This window comes from Ostrea edulis, chromosome 1, assembly GCF_947568905.1.
Source record: "Ostrea edulis chromosome 1, xbOstEdul1.1, whole genome shotgun sequence".
NCBI classification, from domain to species: Eukaryota; Metazoa; Mollusca; class Bivalvia; order Ostreida; family Ostreidae; genus Ostrea; species Ostrea edulis.
The window spans coordinates 51750551-51771488 of NC_079164.1; the positions used below are offsets into that span (position 1 = coordinate 51750551).

Consider the following 20938-nt stretch of genomic DNA (forward strand, 5'->3'; position numbering starts at 1 on the left):
CCAACATCCTAATGTACATAAATTTCAATGATCCTAGCCTTATTAGTACCATTTTTTTCTTCATGATTACACATGAAAAAAATGATCTTGACCTTGAAAAATAGTAGGCATCTTACTCCTAACATGGGAAACATGTACCAGGTTTGATTATCCTAGCCTCATTCTTTATTCCTTCCCACAACGTGCTGATGTTTGAACAGACCGACAACAGACACACAGAAACACTGCACCATACCTGTCTATGATAGTTCATTATGCATGATAAGTTTGATTATCCTACTAGCCTTAAGGCTATTGGGAACATGTGGACCAAGTTTAATGATCCTAGCCTTGTAAGTACTGTTTTTATCTGAGGTGTTGGCAGACAGACAGACTATCACAAACAGTGTCATTCCATATTACCTCCCGTATAAAAATGTGGGATGCTCCAATAAAATATGGGAGGATTGACAGGTTGGAGAAAAAGATATTTAAAGTTTGCAGATAGATGACAGCTGAGAGATGACGCATAATTCTGATCAGAAAAGCTCGCTAAAACTTTCATTTCAGCTAGTCTGACATACAAAAATTATGTAAGTTATAATGGATTCACATTTTTCTTAGTTATTCTGATTTCATCAATGAAATATTGTAATGGATACCTTCTCTGGCCATCCCTCTGATTCTGCGATTTTCTGTCGAAAACTATTCCTCAACTGTTCTATTCTGTTTTGATGTGAAGTGATCATTATTTCTCTGAAAAAAGTTAATAGATGAATGAAAATAAGAACAATATTCAACAAGAGGCCAATAGGCTTTCATGGTCACCTAAATAATAAGAGGCTCATGGGCCATATTGGTAAACTGCACAGTTACATTATTTTTGTGTAATACATAAATCAATATTACAGCCCACCCTGACACACAGGGGGAGCAGGATTCAAAGTATGATCTGTGTTTTGAGACAAAAAAGATATTTTCTGAAGCAGCAAAGTCACCAAGGTTTTTTTTAGCCAAGTTGCAACGAAGTTGAGCTCGGCTATTGGTTTGGTGATGCGGGCGGGTGGGCGTCAACAATTGGTTTCCGGATGATAACTCAAAAAGTTTACAATCTAATCCAATGAAACTTTGATATATTGTTGGGTACCAGGTAAGGAAGACCCCTATTAATTTTGGAGAAAAATGGTCAAAGGTCAAGGTCACAGTGACCGAAAATAGAATGAAAATTTCAGAAAAATTTGGTTTCCGGCTGATAACTCAGAAAGTTTAAATCTGAATCAAATGAAACTTTGATATATTGTTGGGTACCAAGTAAGGAAGACCCCTATTAATTTTGAAGAAAAATGGTCAAAGGTCAAGGTCACAGTGACCGAAAATAGAATGAAAATTTCAGAAAAATTTGGTTTCCGGCTGATAACTCAGAAAGTTTAAATCTGAATCAAATGAAACTTTGATATATTGTTGGGTACCAGGTAAGGAAGACCCCTATTAATTTTGGAGAAAAATGGTCAAAGGTCAAGGTCACAGTGACCGAATATAGAATGAAAATTTCAGAAATATTTGATTTCCGGATGATAACTCAGAAAGTTTAAATCCGAATCAAACGATACTTAAAGATATTGTTATGTACCAGGTAAGGAAGATCCCTATTGATTTTGGAGAAAATAGGTCAAAGGTCAAGATCACAGTGACCGAAAATAGTTTTAAAATTCCAAAAAAATTTTGGTTTCAGAAAGATAACTCAAAAACTTTTAATTTGAATCAAATGAAACTTGGATATATTGTTGGATACCAGCAAAGCAAGGTCCCTATTGATTTTGGAGAAAAAAGGTCAAAGGTCAAGGTCACAGTGACCGAAAATAGATTGAAAACTTCAGACAAATATGGTTTCTGGACAGTAACTCGAAAAGTTTAAAACTGAAATTAGTTTTTCACAATTATAATTATGCCACATCATTCCTGACTTTACAATGTATCCCATGTAACTCGGCTCATGCACCCCTGGGTGCATATATTGATTTTTTGGTTTTTTTGTTTTGTTGTCGAGGGGACGATAAATTTGCTATTTCCCAAATTACCCATTCTCTAATAATGGTTTCATTATACTGAAACAATGATAGATTATTTATCAAGACATTATTTTAAGATCAAAGAGGAATACCAAACATCCCTTCTGCCATCATTCCAGTTGATCTATTCATATGTCTGTTGAAAACATTATGTCACAGATATCAGGATTCTTGGAATGCTCCGTCTACTGAGCATTTCGAGTGGTTGAAAATATTAGCGAATATAAATGTAGGGGTAGAAATGATTTTGCAGGGAATAGTGCATTTCTAGGGAAATAGACAGGTTCATCATATTAATTTTATATAGAGGACAATACAAGGTATAATAAGTTATATTTATGGTACTTTCTTTTGTTTGTATGGAATTTATTGTACTGAGTGGAGTGGAAGTTGAGTTGCACAGTTACAAGACTGTAACGCCTCTCTGTATAATAAAGTCCATACAAACAAAAGAAAGTATCTGTAAATGTCTTGTGCCATGAATATTCATAACATCATTGCAAAATTGCATGCAATGTGACATCATAAGTCTGGGCAGGGGTCAACATTATACAATTATTGCTGTTTTTGAGGTCAATACGATGATTTAGACACCTGAGGAGTACAATATTCACTGAGCCCGAAGGGCGAGGTGAATATTGTACTTCGAAGGTGGCTAAATCATCGTATTGACCTCAAAAAACAGCAATAATTGTTTTATTATATGATTAAATGATTAAAAAACAAACCTCGCCATTTTTCTAGTGTTTATATACGTCTGCTGAAATCTTAGCCGAACCCAGTGAGAAACGCGGAATTTCATTGGACAGCAAAAATAAGTATAATCGATTGTGTCAAATTGGAAGTTCCCTACCTATTTTTGGTCCTATGTGGAAAAAATAATTCCTTATGTTCACCTGGAAGGTCACGTGCAGGTAAACATAACGTAGTATGATTTCTACATTGTTGGATCTCAGCCAATGAGAGAGCTAGGAATTATTCAATCATATAATAATAACGCTTGTCCACTTGTCCGGTACCAGTGGAAAAACATTTTGGACAAGTGAATATTGATGGGCACTTGTCCGATTGGACAAGTGCTTTTTTTATGTAAAGAAGTCTCCAAACAATTTTGTGAAAAGTTAATTGGAGTCGGAAGTACATGTGTAATGCATGGAAAATGAACTTCGATTCCAATATCAATCGCTATGTAAACTCAATCGGGATTGGTGTTCACTTATTGCGTACTACTTTCATGGATCTTACGAAGTCATTGATTCAAGACAGGAAGTCTATATAAAATTTTGTTTTATGCGTTTGTTGTTTTTATCAAGAGAATAAGATAAAAAAAATTAATCAAGCAGGTATAAAAATATACTATATATTATGTAAATCAAATAGTTTTCAAGTTGACAATATTAGATCCTTTTTTGAAAATTTTCGGACAGTGAAGTTGAAGTTCGGACAAGTAAATATCTTTGTCCCTTGTCCGAATGGACAAGTAGGAAAAAAAGTTAATGTTGAGCCATGCTGGGGTTGTCAAAAGTTAGAAATATAATTTGATTTTGTTAGAAACAAATGTCTCCCCAGCTCCCTAAATTGAAAGTACTCCAAGTTACAACCTCCTCTCCTTAATGTACCGCATGGTATGGAGGAGAAAGCATGAGCAGAACACAGACATCATGAATGGTACTTTGTGAATTGAGGAAAAAGATGGAGAAAATATTCAACTTTGATTCAACAACAATGTCATTGTTGTATATGATGCAAAAATGATGACTATTATGCTGAAATACCAGTAGGAAAAGTGAGCATACCCTTGTACATGAAAAAAGTTACTAAACACTCCTCTTTGATCCACTGTAAATTGTGGGAAAATGTTATATCCCTGGGTCAGAACAATGTGAACATCATTAAATGATAATGAAGTATTGTACACTGTGGTATATACTGAATTGTGATTTCCGGATTGGTTTTTATTTTGTTGAAGTTCTTACGATGTTTACATGTGCTCGGTGGTAGTTTTGCGTGACTTGTTTTGGTGTATATTGACGCATTACGGAGTAAGTATTTGACTTAACATTGTATGAAGCATTAGTTATCTGCAGATTGTCAATTTGCACCCATGCAATTTATTGTCACATGTTCTTAAGTCAGTTTATTTCTTATAGTTTTGTCGAGCATAACAGTTGGCATAATGTAAAACATTGAATACTTAGGAAAGTTGTTGATTACATTATATTAGTTGTATGTTACCTTTTTATCTCACTATATTCTGTGGAGATCAAACTGTAATTATCAAATAGTAGAGTGTATACCAGTTGTTGATTGTACAAGCCTAGAATCACTCTTTGTCAAAATTTTCTTTAATTGGCATAGTATGAAAAGTGGATTGGACTTGATACCTAAAGTTATCTATGTTTCTCTTTTGTAACTTTGTGTTATTATACTTTTACAGTTTTCACCCTCACTGGAGGAGCAAATAAACATTATCTAGAAGAATATTTAGTTGTTTATCAGCACAACACAGTTTCAAGTCTATTGGATAAGCCATATAGGAGAAGTGTTCACAAGCCATTTTACATCCCCCATGTGGCCCACCCCTATTAGATCCACTATAACTTTTAGGAAAATAATTGGGTCCTCACGTCCCAACAAAATGGCAATGAAGCATTGTACAAAGTTTCAAGTCTAAGCTATATGCAATATAGGATAAGCATTCACAAACTATTTGACACCCCCCACCCCATTTAGATCCACTATAACTTTTAGGAAAATAATTGAATCATCCTGTCCTGAAGTGCAAAATGTAAATACACCATTCTGAGATCAGTTTCGAGTTAGCTTGTTCACACTCGTGGGTTCATCCCAGAGTTCTTGTTTCAGTAGACAGACAATTGGGATTCACTCTGTCTTTAGAGTTCATTACTAGTTGTTCATGTATGTTGATTGTAGATAAGGAACATGAGTAGCCCCAAAGCGCCAAATAATAATAGTATATTATGTGTATTTTCTATGTTTTTAATGTGGTTTTCAAGTGCACTATGTTTTAACAATTCAATTTTGAAAAGAAGTCAAAAATGTTCAAAATCTAATGATGGACAGGCAAAACTAGCGATAGGTCACGTTAAAAAGACATAGCCTAGTAATAAGAACGAAGAGTATGTAATCAACTACTACTTCATTGATTAAAGAGAAGTAAGATTTATTGATTATTAATTTGTCCTATTTAGAAGCATATATATGTTGTTCTCATAAAGATTGCTTTCTTACAAGTTGACATCTTCTAGTAAACATCAAAATCTTTTAGTTCTTTGTTTTTTTGGGTTTTTTTTTTTTTTTTTTGCCTCTTGAAAGTAAATTTAAATCAACAGCAGCAACTCCCCTCAGTATAACACACACCTCTCAGTATAATACATACCTTTCAGATTTCAATTGATCTATTTCTTCTTTTGCCTTTTCAAGATCTTGCTTGATTTCTCTACTTGCAGCTGAAAGCATACAAGCATAGAACCTGACATGCACACAAAAATTCTCTATACACCTTTAGAAATATCCATTGTAGGTTTCATGGCTGTACTCAAAGTGAAGAATGGAATCTGCCAACCAGGAAAACACATTGTTTTCAACATTTCAAATACGGTTGCATTTATCAATGCATAAATATAGCATATTAGAATTTATCACAAAATTGGTGCATGTTATGTAAATAGAGTGATATTGAATGGTACATTTTCTTCAGTCTGTGTTTTTGTTCTTCTGTCTGTCTCTATACATGTAGAATGGGTCAAAAATAACATTAAAAGTTAAACATTAAACTTGGAAATGAACATTCTTTGCAACTCCAATGTGTTAATTTCCCATCAGCATGTAAATTTCTCACTTGCATGCAAGTCAGCAATTTGTGGGACTATGGAAATTAACATGGAATGCCACGTGTATTTCAATTTCCATTAGGCAGTATTTTAAATACTATTCATTAATTTGAAATATGAATATACAGAATCACTGTCTAGTTTGTTGGGTATGTGAGGTAACAAAAATGGAAAACATGATAACTTGCATAATTTCCCCCAGAGAGACGGGTTCCACCCCCATGCAAGCTTTTTTAGGGATCCAATTGAAACTAGGGATTTTACAACTAGAAATACATTAAAAACAGGCAAATCTTCTAAGCTTAAGGAGTGACATCGTCACAAGCCACCGTTTACACTACGTCAAATAAGGTAGGGTAGGTACTACCGGACTCAGTAACCATCGCTAGCGATGATGAGGGAGTGATGGATTTGCATCCTCAATCCCCCCAACATACATGTGCACCTGACATAGTCTCTACCAATAGAATTAAAATATTTGATTTAAAAAATAAATGGGAGACATCTGTAGTGTAATAAAAACCATACAATAGGATAATAAATTTTTTTTGCAAAGGTCTCTATTTAAGATAGCAGTCATTATCCTGAAAATTTATATAATAATCCCCATGTAGCCACAGAACAATATAACATTTTACAGAATCATAATCTTTAACAAAATAATTCCATATTTCAGCATTTGCATATCCAAGTGTAGTACTACACATATTGCTACATGTTTGACCCCCCCCCCCCCCCCCCTCCCTTTTTTTGATGATTCAATGAGATCCGTTCACAAGCATAGAATTAATGAAGTTAATCACAATCATATGATGTCATGCTTACATTTACATATCTTAATAGACATAAGTACAATAATGAATTTCTCTGCCATAGTAAGTGGTATGGTTGATTTTAAAATGGTGCATGCATGCTAATATAATCCAAACCCTTGGAGAGAGAGAGAGAGAGAGAGAGAGAGAGAGAGAGAGAGAGAGAGAGAGAGAGAGAGATTGTCACCATGTTTTGAATCACCAGGCATGCCAAGGAGTTAAAACTGGTAACTATACATGAGCAGCTACTATTTTCAGATGTGGAAAAAACAGGTTAGTACTTTATGTTGCACAAAACAAACTCCTAAATTAGATCCACCACTGCTTCAGTTGTGTTATGATATCAAAATATAGAATGTGATCCCGTGGGGATCCGGGTTAGAATAGGTCCTTAGTACCCCTTGCTTGTCGTAAGAGGCGGTCCTTCAGACGAGACTGCAAAAACTGAGGTCCCGTGTTTCAGCAGGTGTGGCACGATAAAGATCCCTCCGTGCTCAAAGGCCATAAACGACAAGCATAGGCCTAAATTTTGCAGCACTCTTCATTCGCAATGGTGACATCTCCATATGAGTGAAAGCTTCTTAGAGGGACGTTAAGCAATATTCAATCAATCTAAATCAAAACTTACTGACAGTGCGTGTGGCCTTCTGGTGAAATTCCTCACCCTTTGCCTGTTCTGCATGAAGTTTATTTTCCATGGTCTTCAATTCCTTTATTCTAGCTTGTAATTCTGCCTCCTTTTGTCTCAGATGATTTTGTAATCTGTCAAAGTTAGGAATGCCATAACAGAAATGTAACATTTATAATCACTGAAGAGGTTGAAAATTCTCTAGGGAAAAATACAAAGATAACTGCAACACATTTTGATCTAAATAAATATAGATTGCAATTAGCATCTACTGACTTTTTGTTGTTCATTTCATTGTCCTGATCACGTTGTCGAAACTGTGATGTTAGTTCCTCTACTTCTTTTGCTTTATTCCTGAGTAGAAAGAAAGTAAAATGTAGGTCGGTACTGTCAAATGCTATGTTGAACACTAGTATCTCCTGGTAAAACATAATGTATTTGAATATATGTGTTTGAAGGTTTAGAATATAATCTACCTGAGTTGTTCCTTAAATTGTTGTGCTTCCATTTGTAGACTTCTGCTTTTTGACAAATTTTCATTGAGCTCTGTCTGCTGTGCTGCATGAATGAGAAGGAAATTTCAAAAACAGCGGGTGCAATTGATTTGTCTATGGTAACCATAGAGATATACACTTTTCCATAATAAAGTACAAAGGTGTAAACCACCTACACCTGTATAGGGCAGGTTCTGGTAATGCACAAAAAAAAATTCAATATGGCTGAAAACTAGTAAGGTAGAAAATTTGTAGATTTTTCTCTTCATTTTTGTTAACTGTAAAGTATATAAAATGATGAATCCATTGTATTGCATGTAGTTTAAAATGTATTTCAAAGAATAAATGAAAATGATTGATATTTTGTACAATCAACAAAATTGGGTTTGGTGCTAAAAATCAGCAAATATACTGGAGTAAGACTTGGTATTTTTCAAATGTATTTAAGTATTTATAAATGCACATTAAAAATACATTTTTGTAAAAAAAAAAAAAAAAAAAAAAAAAAAACCACACAAACAAATAAATTCTAAACAATGGAAGATATATACTAGAAATTATCATTATTTGGGGGGGGGGGGTGTACTTTATTTGCATTAAAATCATTTTCAAAAAACATAAAACAAGAGATCTTCTCCAAAAAGGATCTCCTCAGCTGATGTTGCAGTTTCAAAGTCCATATTGAATAAACTACAGGAACACTACACTAAAGTGTACTTAATTATAAGGTGTAAATCAACTACGCTGGGTGTCTAATGGTGTGGACAAATCAAGCATGCCCAGTATTAACCAAACTCTTCAGAATTTCTAATATGAAACTTGATATGTTATTTTAAGCTAAAAATCACAAATTTTTCATGGGTGTTTAATATTTTATGGCAGGAACATATTCAAACAAGAGGCCAATGGGCCACATTGCTCACCTGAGTCACGTTGACCCCTTATAATGGCCCCATCCTACCCCAAGGGGATGGTTTTAATAAACTTGAATCTACATTACATCAGGAAGCTTTCATGTAAATATAAATTTTTATGGCTCAGTGGTTCTTGAGAAGATTTTTAAAGATTTTCTTTATATATTTCTATGTAAAACTTTGATACCCTATTGTAGCCCCACCCTACCCCCAGGGGTCATGATTTTTACAAACTTGAATCCATACTATGTCAGGAAGATTTCATGTAAATATAAACTTTTCTGGCCCCGTGGTTCTTGAGAAGAAGATTTTTAAATATTTCCCCTATATATTTGTACTGAAAACTTTGACCCCCTATAGAGGCCCCACCCTACCTCCAGGGACCATGGTTTTAACAAAGTTAAATCTGCACTATGTCAGGAAGCTTTCATATGAATTTCAGCTCTTCTGGCCAAGTGGTTCTTGAGAAGATTTTCAAATGACCCATGCAACCCTATTTTTGCATATTTGTGATTATCACCCCTTTGAATCGGGCATGACCCTTCATTCAAATAAACTTGATTCCCCATCACCCAAGAATACTCTGTGCCCAGTTTGGTTGAAATTAGTCCAGTGGATCTGGAGAAGAAGATGAAAATGTGAAAAGTTTACGACGACAATAATGACGGACAACGGACAAATTTTGATCAGAAAAAGCTCACTTGAGCCTTCGGCTCAGGTGAGCTAAAAATCAAATCCTCCACAAACTGGAGAAGGGAACTACCATAAAGAACAGCAACTCTTTATTCACTAAATCAACACCTCACTTTTCAAACCTCAAAAATTTTACCACAAGAAAATAGATGATTCTATATGTATATATCATCAAATAATTTATATTTATTTGTCAGTTCTTGTAAATTCAACATTATTCAATCATATCAAAGAAAAAAATTCACTTTTGAAAATACATGAGGGTATGAACTGCAATACTTTATGCCTGTATACATGTACTTCACGAAGTGCATTAGAGCTTCATGAAAAGTATGCCGGAGTGAAGCGTTGCATTTCATACCCTCACATATTTTCAAAATTTAAAATATTTATCAAGATTCATATGCGCATTTTTCACAACTGAATCACATTCATGAGGAAATGGCTATCATTACAACTTGTAAAGATATTAAAGGCAAGAACATGGGAAATGTAAATATTTGCATATGTATGCTTCATCAATGAAAATCTTAAGCGTCTACATTTAAGAAATTAAAGAGAATCTCACTGAGAGTTTCACACAATAAAGAATTTATATTCATTTGAAACATTGCAATTTATACAAACTCATATCTAAAAGGTGTTCTAAAATTGTTGTCTAATTTCTTGTCTTCAGAAAAGAAATGTTTTATTTGCAGATGAAAAAGACAAGAAGAATACTAAGCATATGATGTACGGATGACCCTAGATAGCAAACCAAACTACACCAAAATTACTATTTCATTCTCTAATCTCAACAAAATGTTTCAAAATAAATGTAAAACAATGTCAAAAGAAACATGAATTTCTCCATCATAGAATGAGTAACTATACCTTACCATTCAGTAAACTTTCCAGCTGAGTGATCTTTTGTTGTAGTTGCGTACTGTCACTGACAACTCCTTGTAACTTGACTACTTCCCCTTCTGTCGATTTCAGTTTCTCCCTCAGAGCAACCATCATGACAGATGTCTCAGATTTCTCAGACTCAAGACTCTCTATTTTATCAAGTAATGCTTTTTTACCTACAGAATAACGTCAACTAGTTAATTCTTCTGATCATAGACAAACCTTTTGTGCTAAGTATGAGCGGCTAATATTTCTCAATTACTAAGCTGTGATCCAAATAACTGACTTTTTAAAAAAGTTTAAACTGATAATTTTATTTGTAAATATCAAAAGACAAAACAGCATCAAACAGCATTCAGAAAAGGATTTTGAAACAATTACATCTTGCTACCAACAATTTGAACTTCTCTGTTTTTAAATATTTCTGTACAAAATGTGAATAAATATGCAAAACAAGTAAAAATAGCAACATTGCAAACTGAATTTTAAGTCAAGTTATTAGTGTTTACTGGGTATTTGTTTTCAGAGCTTTCCTGGATAGAGACACTCTGTAATAGCCTGAACTCTAAAAAATTGCTCTGGGTGCATCCTATTGGTTACATATAATTTGTTTTTGTTTCCCCAGCTCCCCAAATTGAAAATGCTCCAAATGAAACCTCCATTTAATGTACTGCATGGAATGGAGGAGAAAGCATGAGCAGGAACATAGACATTATGAACTGCACTTTGTAAATTGAGGAGAAAAGATTCAACATCAATGTGACCAATGTTGTTGTATGATACAAAAATGATGGCTGTTTTGATGAAGAACCAGTAGGAAAGTGAACATACCCTCGTACATGAGAAAAAGTTACTAAACACTCCTCTTTGATCCACTGTAAATTGTTGGAAAATATCATATCCCTGGGTCAGAACAATGTGAACATCATTAAATGATAATGAATTATTGTACAAAATTTCAAGGCTATCAGATAAGCCATATAGGAGACGTGTTCACAAGCTATTTTGCATCCTCCACCCCTCTTAGATCCACTATAACGGTTAGGAACATTTAGGAAAATAATTGGATCCTCACATCATCATATGCACATCTACAAATGGCAATGAAGCCTTGTACAAAATTTCAAGTCTATCTGATAAGCTATATAAGAGGAGAAGCGTTCACACGACTTTGTGAAAGACAGGTGGACAGACTGACAGCCGGACAGAAAGTACAAAAACAATGAACCATGAATTTCACAATTTGGAAAAGGTATCTAAACTCAATATAACAATTGCATGTTTTCTAAATGGTCAGGAGGTAGAAAAAAGATTTTTTAACATCTATCGCATTTTCATATTAGATCCATAGAGCCCAACCCAGGAACCCAAACCCCTTCACCATGAATTTCACAATTTTAGTATAAGCTTCAATAGTTTGTTTCATGCATGTTCATGAATAGACAAGATCATTAAAACACTTAGCACATTTCCACTAATTGATCCAAATAGTCCTGCCCTAAAACCTGAACCTAAAACAAGAAATTTCGCAAATTTAATAGAGGACCCCATTATCAATATAAATATGTACCTAATTTGTTTGGTCCTAGATGTTTAAAAATAGTCAAGAAGATTTACACATTTGATGCATTTTCATTATGAAAAAGTGAAGATAACAAATAGTGATCAATCTAAAAAATCCTTTAAAGAATACAAAATTGACAGTAGGGCAAACACAGACCCCTGGATACGACAGAGGTGGGGTCCCAAGGGGAAGTAAACATATTCTATTGAATGGTCACACCCGCCATGAGCTCTATACCTTGATCAGGTAAATGGAGTAATCCATAATCAAAATTGTATTATATGATTCATATACCCAGTCCTGGTGCCTGAATCCCTGATCAAGGGGCCACTAATAGCATAGCTTTGATATTCAAACACTTAACGCATTCTCACTGTATGTTCCATATAGCCCCATCCTCGGCCCTAAACCCTGGAGCTATGAATTGCATACCTTCTATAGATGCTTTCATGCTCAGTGTGCAACCATATTTATGCCAGATACTCAGTAGTAAAGAAGACTTCTAAAGACTGACGTGTACTATATTCAAAGGTTTCAGTTCTACCCCAGAACCCTAAAAGGGCAGGTACCATGGAATTCACAGGTTTTGTTCCCTAATCCCAGAACAATGTTCCAAAGCAATTTTTGGTGAAAATTGGCAATGCAGTTTCTTAGAAGTTTATCATTGGAAGATCATTAGAAACACAATGCGACCAAATTTTTATGACAAATGACGTACATAAAAAATACCCGAGAATTACATTTCTTATCAAAATAAACTTTTGAAGAAATACAAAGTTTTGTTTTCACTCAATAAATTTTATTTTAACTTTAGAGAGGCATTTTGCCCAACTAGTTGACCTAATCAGTACTGACCCAACAATACTATACAGGCATGGGTGATATTGTATATATTCAACCAAGAAAGATTAAATAACAAAACAAATCATGATTTTTATTAAATTCTATTGTAAACATATTTCTATGTAAAGTATCATCTTGTGAATCCAAAATTCTCACAAAATTGCTAATATTTACTAAAAATAAACCTTTCCAAAAATTACAATATTTCTATCACCAAATGTTCCTAATTTTTATACTTTACTTACCATCGATCTGACTAGAACACCTATCCACAACTGTAGATAGTAAAAGCTCCATTTCTTTATTCATCTGCTTGTCTCTCAGTTCTATAAATTTGTGGATATCATTTATCTCTTCACGCTGCTCTTTTAATTTTATTCTCACTGCTGGAAGGTTTCTGTCATACAGGGAGTGCTTTTGTCTGAAAAAAATATTCTGAACGACCAAATTTTGACACTGAATGCTATGGTATATACATTGTATTCTGATATAGATTTTAAAAATGTCAAAAACATGAAAAGTGTAACTTACACAACAATTGTTGCTAATTTTATGCACTGCTCATCAAGAAATTAGTTTCTTTATAAATTCATTTAATTTGTAAACCATTTCACATCATGGGAATGTAGTTTTCTCATTACAATGTTCTCTATGACTACTTTTTCTTTAAAAATTCCGATTGGGCTTGGTTCAAATTTGAAAAATCGCAATATTTCTGAATTTTTGCCATTTCACTTCTATTTCTTTTTAAAATACATTTGTTCAATATATCTTTTTTTTTCTAACTGGCAAGATTTTTGAAGATGGTACATCTAAATAATATTAACAAAGAAATGTTTTCAATTTTCATGAATATTTTTTTATTTTAAAAGTTTAAATAGAATGTTTATCGGAGTCTTTTAGGCATGTTTTATTACATATTCAAATCATACATCAAATCACATCAAAATTTGTGGCACTTCACCTACAGCTGATGATGTCTCATAATGGGTGAACCATTCTCAAACAAACATACAAACAAAACCTAGCTACACAACCAGCTGATATCAAGGCTCTAGTCAAAATTCAACTGGGTAGAGAATTACAAGCAATTCCAATTAACAAGAGACCCGACCTCTTGCCTCAGGGACTTTAAAATCTGAATTTGTAGACAGCCATTTACTTCTAAATATGCATTTAGTTTACATTCAATGTCTACAAAACAAAAGGGAACTTGTCATTCTACCCCCCCCCCCCCCCTTTCCCACTAGACACTGCCCTTATGGCATTAAAATCTATAATTTTTGTTGATAGCTTTATGTTTTGTCTAATTGTGAATTCAGTTTTCATTTAACATTAAAAATATGAAATAAAGAAGATTGTATAACATTAATCATAGACATTTATAGTAGTCCCATTTTCCCCCTGCACTAAGGCCTAAACATCTATTGGGCACAGACAAAACATATCATGGTTATACACTATAATTAACCAACATCACAGGATGTCCCTGTCCACTTTGGGCAATTCTAATATTCTGTGGGTGGGTGTTTCATTGGATGGTACTATTGTCTACTCGAGAACCTACAGTAGTTCATCACTGAAATGTCTGCATTCATTATTCCATTCTCTAGTGCCTATTTTCCAATTTTTGCCCTATCCTTCAGTGAATACACATTAGATGTCCACCGCCCCTTGTTGCTTTTTGGGTAGTTCTAAAGAATAACTGGGTCTTGAAGTAAGACCTTTTTAAAATCTTTTTAACAAAATCTGAATTTGGACTGCATGACACATACCTTCATTGTGACTGCATTAACACAGGGATATTGAGCAATAGTTTACCTGTGTACCCAGGTTAGAAATCAATGCTAATGTATGTGTACTAGACTGACCAAGGTGACAAGATCAGACTGTCATCAAGTCACAAAATTTGCATCAAACATTTTGAAAAAAATCATTGCAACAGTGCACTAAAATTAACTTATCTCCATGTTTTAACATTTGTGTTTGCACTAAAAACACTTGTTTTGCAGTATTTTCCCACTACACTGCTATTCTCTATGCAAGAGTTAATGTTAAGAGAGCCTTTGGTACATACAGTGTATTAGCTACATTGTATTGCCTAAAATGTAAAGAGAACATTGCAAGTTTAGGCAACCAAGACGATGAGTTGGCTAATTCTACCACATGATTTTCCTCAATATTCAGAGAATTGACTTAAGGTATTCATAGACCAAAACTCTAAACTGCACGAAAATACAATTTTGGTGACAATTCACCAAGTACTTTCAAGTAAGCAGAGCACAGGAAGTGATTGTAATAGGTCACCAGAGTAACTCAGATGACCTGATAATCCTTCGTAAGTCAGAAAAAAAGAGAATCTTTTTCACCATTTCATCTTACATTACCTGTATTCTTCTTTCAGTTTCATTGCAGTTTCAACTTTGACCTTCAACTGTTTATTTTCATTTCTGACTTCCTCTTCACTTTTCAAGTTATTCCTCAATGTTGTGATACTGTAAATCAAGATAAGAGCACTGTAGTAAATAAAATGCACCATACATGTATTCTATTACGGAGGTATGCTACACCAGAGAAATTTGATATGGATGAAAAGAGGAGGATATGTGCAACAATATTTTGAAATTGAAAACTTTAAAATTTACTTTATTTAGTCAAAAATTACAGTTTTAGTTGAAACCAATCTGAGAAAATTTGAAAACCCCTGCTGGACTCCAACACGCGATCTACAGTTCAGCAATCAACGTGCTAACCTACTGAGCTACTCAGCTAGGCGAGAATTTTTTTAATTAATAGACAAATATTGCTCATATCTATATTTTCCACCATGTTTTAAAAGGAAGTCAGCCATTATGACGATGTAGAGTACCCCCTTAATGCAGCACACTCATATGAAATCCTTTATTGTATGGTAAAATGTTTGAATTATTGAATTTGATATTCTAAAGTTGCTTGAAATGCTCATCACATCCAAACATCATCAATTTTCCGATCATATCTGGAAGACTGCTGTGATCAGACAATATTTTCTATTCGTAAAAAAAAATTCACCTGGAAACATGTTTCTGATGCTCATACATTATTTTTCTGCTCAAAATTTTAATTTTGATTCTGTGATGAATGTATCCCAGACCTGTGTAATATCCAAGACCAACTACAAGGTTGAAAATGTGGAATATCTGAAACATTGCATACCATGATGGGTTTTGGCAATGAAATTTTAAATTTTACTTTCATTTCTGTTGGAACAGTGATCAATCTCATAACTAGCTCCTATAAGGAATACAAAATTAAGAGCTGGGCAAACACAGACCCCTGGACATACCAGAGCTGGGATCAGGTGCTCAAAAGGAATAAGCATCCCCTAACATCATTTCAATTGGTAAAGATATCAAAGGCAAAAAATTGGCAATTTATATTTATCAAAATACAGCATTTTCCCCACAAAGATCTAGAATTTTACAAATCTTCATGCCCTGTTTTTCCATCAATATAAAAATATAAATTATATATAAATTATACCTATGCTTCAAATTTGACGGAAATTAACTGCATATTTAATGAGAACATTTTATGCATTAAAGTCAACCTAGTTCTTTCAAATGTCATCCAGAAGTCGAGAAACCCAAAATTTGGCATTATTCCACATTATATGGAGGTGCAAACATGAAAGCTGTCAAATTCCACCTAGGCCTGTGTTAAAAAGTGGTCCTTAGCAATACTTCCAAATTTCAATTGCTTTCTTTAAAGCTTACTCAAGTTATCGAACAAGCCATTGTAACAAAAAACACCTACAGGATTTCTTTGGCTTCCAGATTTCGTTTTATGTCGGTGTTTTCCTCTTTCATTTTTTCTATTCTTTCTTTTAATTCTTCCTCTCTTGCCTCACATCCTTTCAGTGTTTCTAATTCAGCTTCTGTCTTTTTCAGTTTCTCTTCCAGGGCCTTAATCTCATTATGAATTAAATAACTAACACCACAGTATTTACAAACAGTCTCGTCACGTTTCATCTTCTGGATTTCATGTGGGAGTGGGTTTTTTGGAGTATATTTTTCAAATTCCTCTTGATCAACTCCATTTTCCATATTTCTGCCTTTTATAGCAACTGGTCTCGAAATGAAATCAACATTTCACAAAATCCATCCAATAGTCATAGACATCTAAAAAAGAACTTTACTAATTCACTATACATTAACAAACTTTACTAAACAGCATGATCATATAGACTGAAAATAAGTCTAAAATTTTAAAAATTTCTGAACTTCAAAATGATAGTCTGATCAAAATAATTACAATCTTTGATTCAGTCCCCAATCTGAATGTCACTACCTATCAGATTCTGGAGCAAATCCAAGATTTTATTTTAATCAGATTCTTTTTCTTGAGTCTGTAAGATGGCATCGTTGCAACATTGAGTCAAAAGACAAAAATATCAATATATAATATATATCATCTTCACATGGGGAGGGAGGGGGGTAGGTCTTTTCACAAGAATACACATTAAATCTCAAAGAGAGAAGATAACTGTATTATGCTCCAAAATCTTCCATTCAATGGGGCATAAAAGTTTACACAGCAAATACAAGAGGCTCATGGGTCACATCACTTATCCAATAAGTTGCATTTACCCATGTAAAACATTAGCCTTACTCTTGCCACACATACTATGTTCTGTAAAACATTGAATTTATCACTACACAAGGACTCTTGCATATTATTTTGACATATTGTTTCCTTTTGGTTCTAATTTAGAAAACTACATAGAGAATCTTGCATATAAGTTTGGCATATTGTACAATATGTCCTGGTGGTTCTTAAGAAAATGATTTTCAATGTCTTCCTACATATTCCTATGTACATCAGACAGACATCATCTTCACTAGCCCATAATGAGATGAGAGTAAGCGAATTGGACACTTGGCTAGCAAAGATGTCCTATACGAATTTGGACCTCTTCCATGACCATTTTAAGGAAAGATAGGACACTATGGTTGAAATACATTATGCCAGAGACTCTGCGTCATAACAATGGCTGTTGTCGCTTTACTAACAATGACATCATAGCCTACTGAACTATGTTACATCTTGTAGTAGGCTGTGACATTATAGTTATTTTAAAATAGGTACATTGTGATGTCATAATGATAAGGTTCTCACATTCAAGTGAGGTAGAAAATCGTTTATGTATATAAATGTTGATAAAAGGCAGTTAACACAAAATTAAATGTTGCCATTGTTCAACATTGATGCCAGTCTGAGAGCCCCACATTCCCATGACATATTCTAAAGTACATGAAGGTGTTTTAATAAATGTATTTTGAAAAAAAAATTCTGGACAGGTGTTCTTTTTTTTATAGCAAGATCAGATAAATGTATCTAAAACAATAGCAAAAACAGGGTTTTTCATGGTAAATGTCCATTATTGGCATGACCATGACCAGAGACATATATAACAGAGATTAGCCACTTTCCTAAGTCTTGTATTATCTCATGATCCTGGTTTTTGGTAAAAATGCATACACTGATTTAAATTGTGTATTACATCTTAATAATAAAAGACATCAAATTCATAACATCCAAATCATATCATGAAAACATTCAAGATACAAAATTTTTAGAAGATGTTTCACTTCAAAGTAAAATGAAAGTGGAGTTTCAAAAGGCGACACATGACTCAAAACTCTGCAAAATCTGTGAGATTTCAGCAAATAGTTAGAATTTTCCTACTTTTTTGTTAATAGTACATTTGTTGATCATCAAATCATTTCAAAACTTCTTATGATCGATTCCAATTTATGATGATAGGAGTGAAATAAACTTAAATCAACATAAATGTATCAAACCAATATTATAATTCATAGTTGGGACTGTCACATATTTTAAGTTGTAAACATGCCGCCATAGGAGTTGCATATGTATCTGTTTTATAGGTCGCTGCCATGACATGTATAAATCAAAATCCTGAAATTTAGAATAAGATCGTGAAAAAGTATCAAGAGTGTATCCATTCCCTAAAGTCTGTGTGAATTTCAGACAGAAATTATTTTCAGATAAAGAAAGGACTTTGATGAACATGTATTATGTTAATCAGCTTTCACAAATTTTCATGGGAGGTAACTCTTTTATGCCTTTAACTCCGTACAATGACAAAAACCCCAACATGATTCAGACATACAAGCATTTGTTTTTAGGGTCCTTTATATTATGATTTTAGCAAGTATGTGAACAATTCATTGACAAATAATTTTTTCATATCCCACTGTCCTGCCTATCCTCAAGACAAAACTATAGCACTAGTCTAGAGCACCTGCCAAGAGATTCTGGGGTTCCCACCCTGATACTGTCAGTTTTGTTTTATTCTTTCCCATGATATTTAATGTCATAATCTATCCCTTGAACTGACACATAACAATATTGCCTGCATGGGAAAACCGGTTCTCTTTGAGTCCTGAAAACATTTAAAGGTGCATACAGGTTCAACTAATCCACCAGTTACATACATGATTGATTGATTATTGTTAAACATCCCTCTTGAGAATATTTCACTCATATGGAGACGTCACCCTGCCGGTGAAGGGCTGCACAATTTCAGCCTATGCTCGGCGCTTATGGCCTTTGAGCAGGGAGGGATCTTTATCGTGCCACATCTGCTGTGACACGGGGTCTCGGTTTTTGCGGTCTCATCCGAAGGACCACCCCATTTAGTCGCCTTCTACGACAAGCAAGGGGTACTGAGGACCTATTCTAACCTGGATCCCCACGGGATGTTACATGTATCTCAGTGATAGCACATTTGATTGAGACTAGAATTAAGTTCTGGAGGTTCTAGGTCTGAATCACAGTCTAGTCAGTTGAATATTCTGCTTTCTCAATATAGAAAGAATGCAAACTGGTTTACATAGTATTTCTAAAGATTACTGGTATTTGATCTTGATATGTCAAAACACTTGGACAATTCTGTCGATGTTATAATACATCATTATATTCGCCCTAAAACACTGATCAAGTACAAAACAAATGAAAAACAAAGTCTGCTTATTGGCAGTTCTGCAGTGTTTCATTTCAAATCTCTCCAACGCTTTCTTAACCTTCGGATCAAGTTCTAAAAATTCAAAACAAATAACACCACGTGAATGACTAAGTTCGCTCTAACGATAGCACAAATTCGGGGGGGGGGGGGGGGGGCTAATGAATAGGCCTGCTTTTTATTGTACATAGCTCTCTATTCCGCTAGCTGTTCCCCGTTTTAACCACCACTACCACCACCCCTCTTTCTGTTTTTTACGGGGGGGGGGGGGGGGCAAACCTATAAAACAATCTGTAATAATACCTATCCATTTAAAGGCACATGTTTATATGTTCGATCTGCCAATAGAGCCTATTTGAAAACCTTAACAAATTTCGGGATACACAGTCACTGTACACTAAATTTCATACAGGCTACCTCTTTTCTGCTTGGGGCACTTTTGCATCCAATGAAAACAATATCATCCGGGAACTTACCAACACATGCCGGATCCACGTCAAATCGGTACCATGTCATTTCGGCACCATCGAAAATTTCTACATCTATAGTTTGTCAGTATTCGGCACTTTAATTAAATGTTGACATTCTCAAATATGTTTACCGTTAGGATAGGCACAACTACAATGTACATCTTTTGTTTTTAAAGGTTACGTTAATACTTGTAATTGTTTTATCAATTTTGTCGAGACGTTCACGCCAATTATGCCAATATTGCACCTAAATAAATCATTTATGATTTAGCATTCCATTTTTAAACCAAACATGTACATGCTTTGTTTATTAGCTCATATAATGGAAGTAGATTGATAATAAAAACATTACAAAAAAGTGAAAGAATCTGCAAACATTGTGTACATCGTGAATTGTAAGATAAAGAACTCTTTCTTGGTAAATACGAAAAATTAAACGAAGCTATACAATTTATATATGTAAGAATTTTGATAGTCTACTGTATCTAGATATCTAATTAAGAAAACACTTTTCCAGATATGGATTCTTGATGAAATTGAAATTTTAACGGTCTGGGTAGATTCTTCATGAAAATCAATTCAATATTTTTAAACACATGTAAATCCATCAGAAATTCGTATCCTGAAAAGTGCTTTGTTAATTAGACAGACTATCAAATCCATCAGAAAATCGTATCCTGAGAAGTGTTTTATTCATTAGATA

At 34.1% G+C, this 20938-nt stretch overlaps 1 protein-coding gene across 1 annotated transcript in view; it reads right to left on the reverse strand.

Moving 5' to 3' along the window:
- The window catches only part of LOC125650533 (uncharacterized), a 38934-nt gene extending 18685 nt beyond the window's left edge, over positions 1-20249 (reverse strand). Inside the window, exons 1-10 of the mRNA XM_048878914.2 lie at positions 20183-20249; positions 16534-16898; positions 15126-15233; positions 12984-13159; positions 10322-10507; positions 7819-7900; positions 7619-7696; positions 7343-7476; positions 5449-5518; positions 642-735 (exon numbers count right to left, since the gene is read on the reverse strand). Coding sequence (XP_048734871.1) covers positions 642-735; positions 5449-5518; positions 7343-7476; positions 7619-7696; positions 7819-7900; positions 10322-10507; positions 12984-13159; positions 15126-15233; positions 16534-16823 — 1218 coding nt within the window. The 5' untranslated portion in view covers positions 16824-16898; positions 20183-20249. The remainder of the gene's footprint in view (positions 1-641; positions 736-5448; positions 5519-7342; positions 7477-7618; positions 7697-7818; positions 7901-10321; positions 10508-12983; positions 13160-15125; positions 15234-16533; positions 16899-20182) is intronic.
- Positions 20250-20938: the final 689 nt, after the last annotated feature.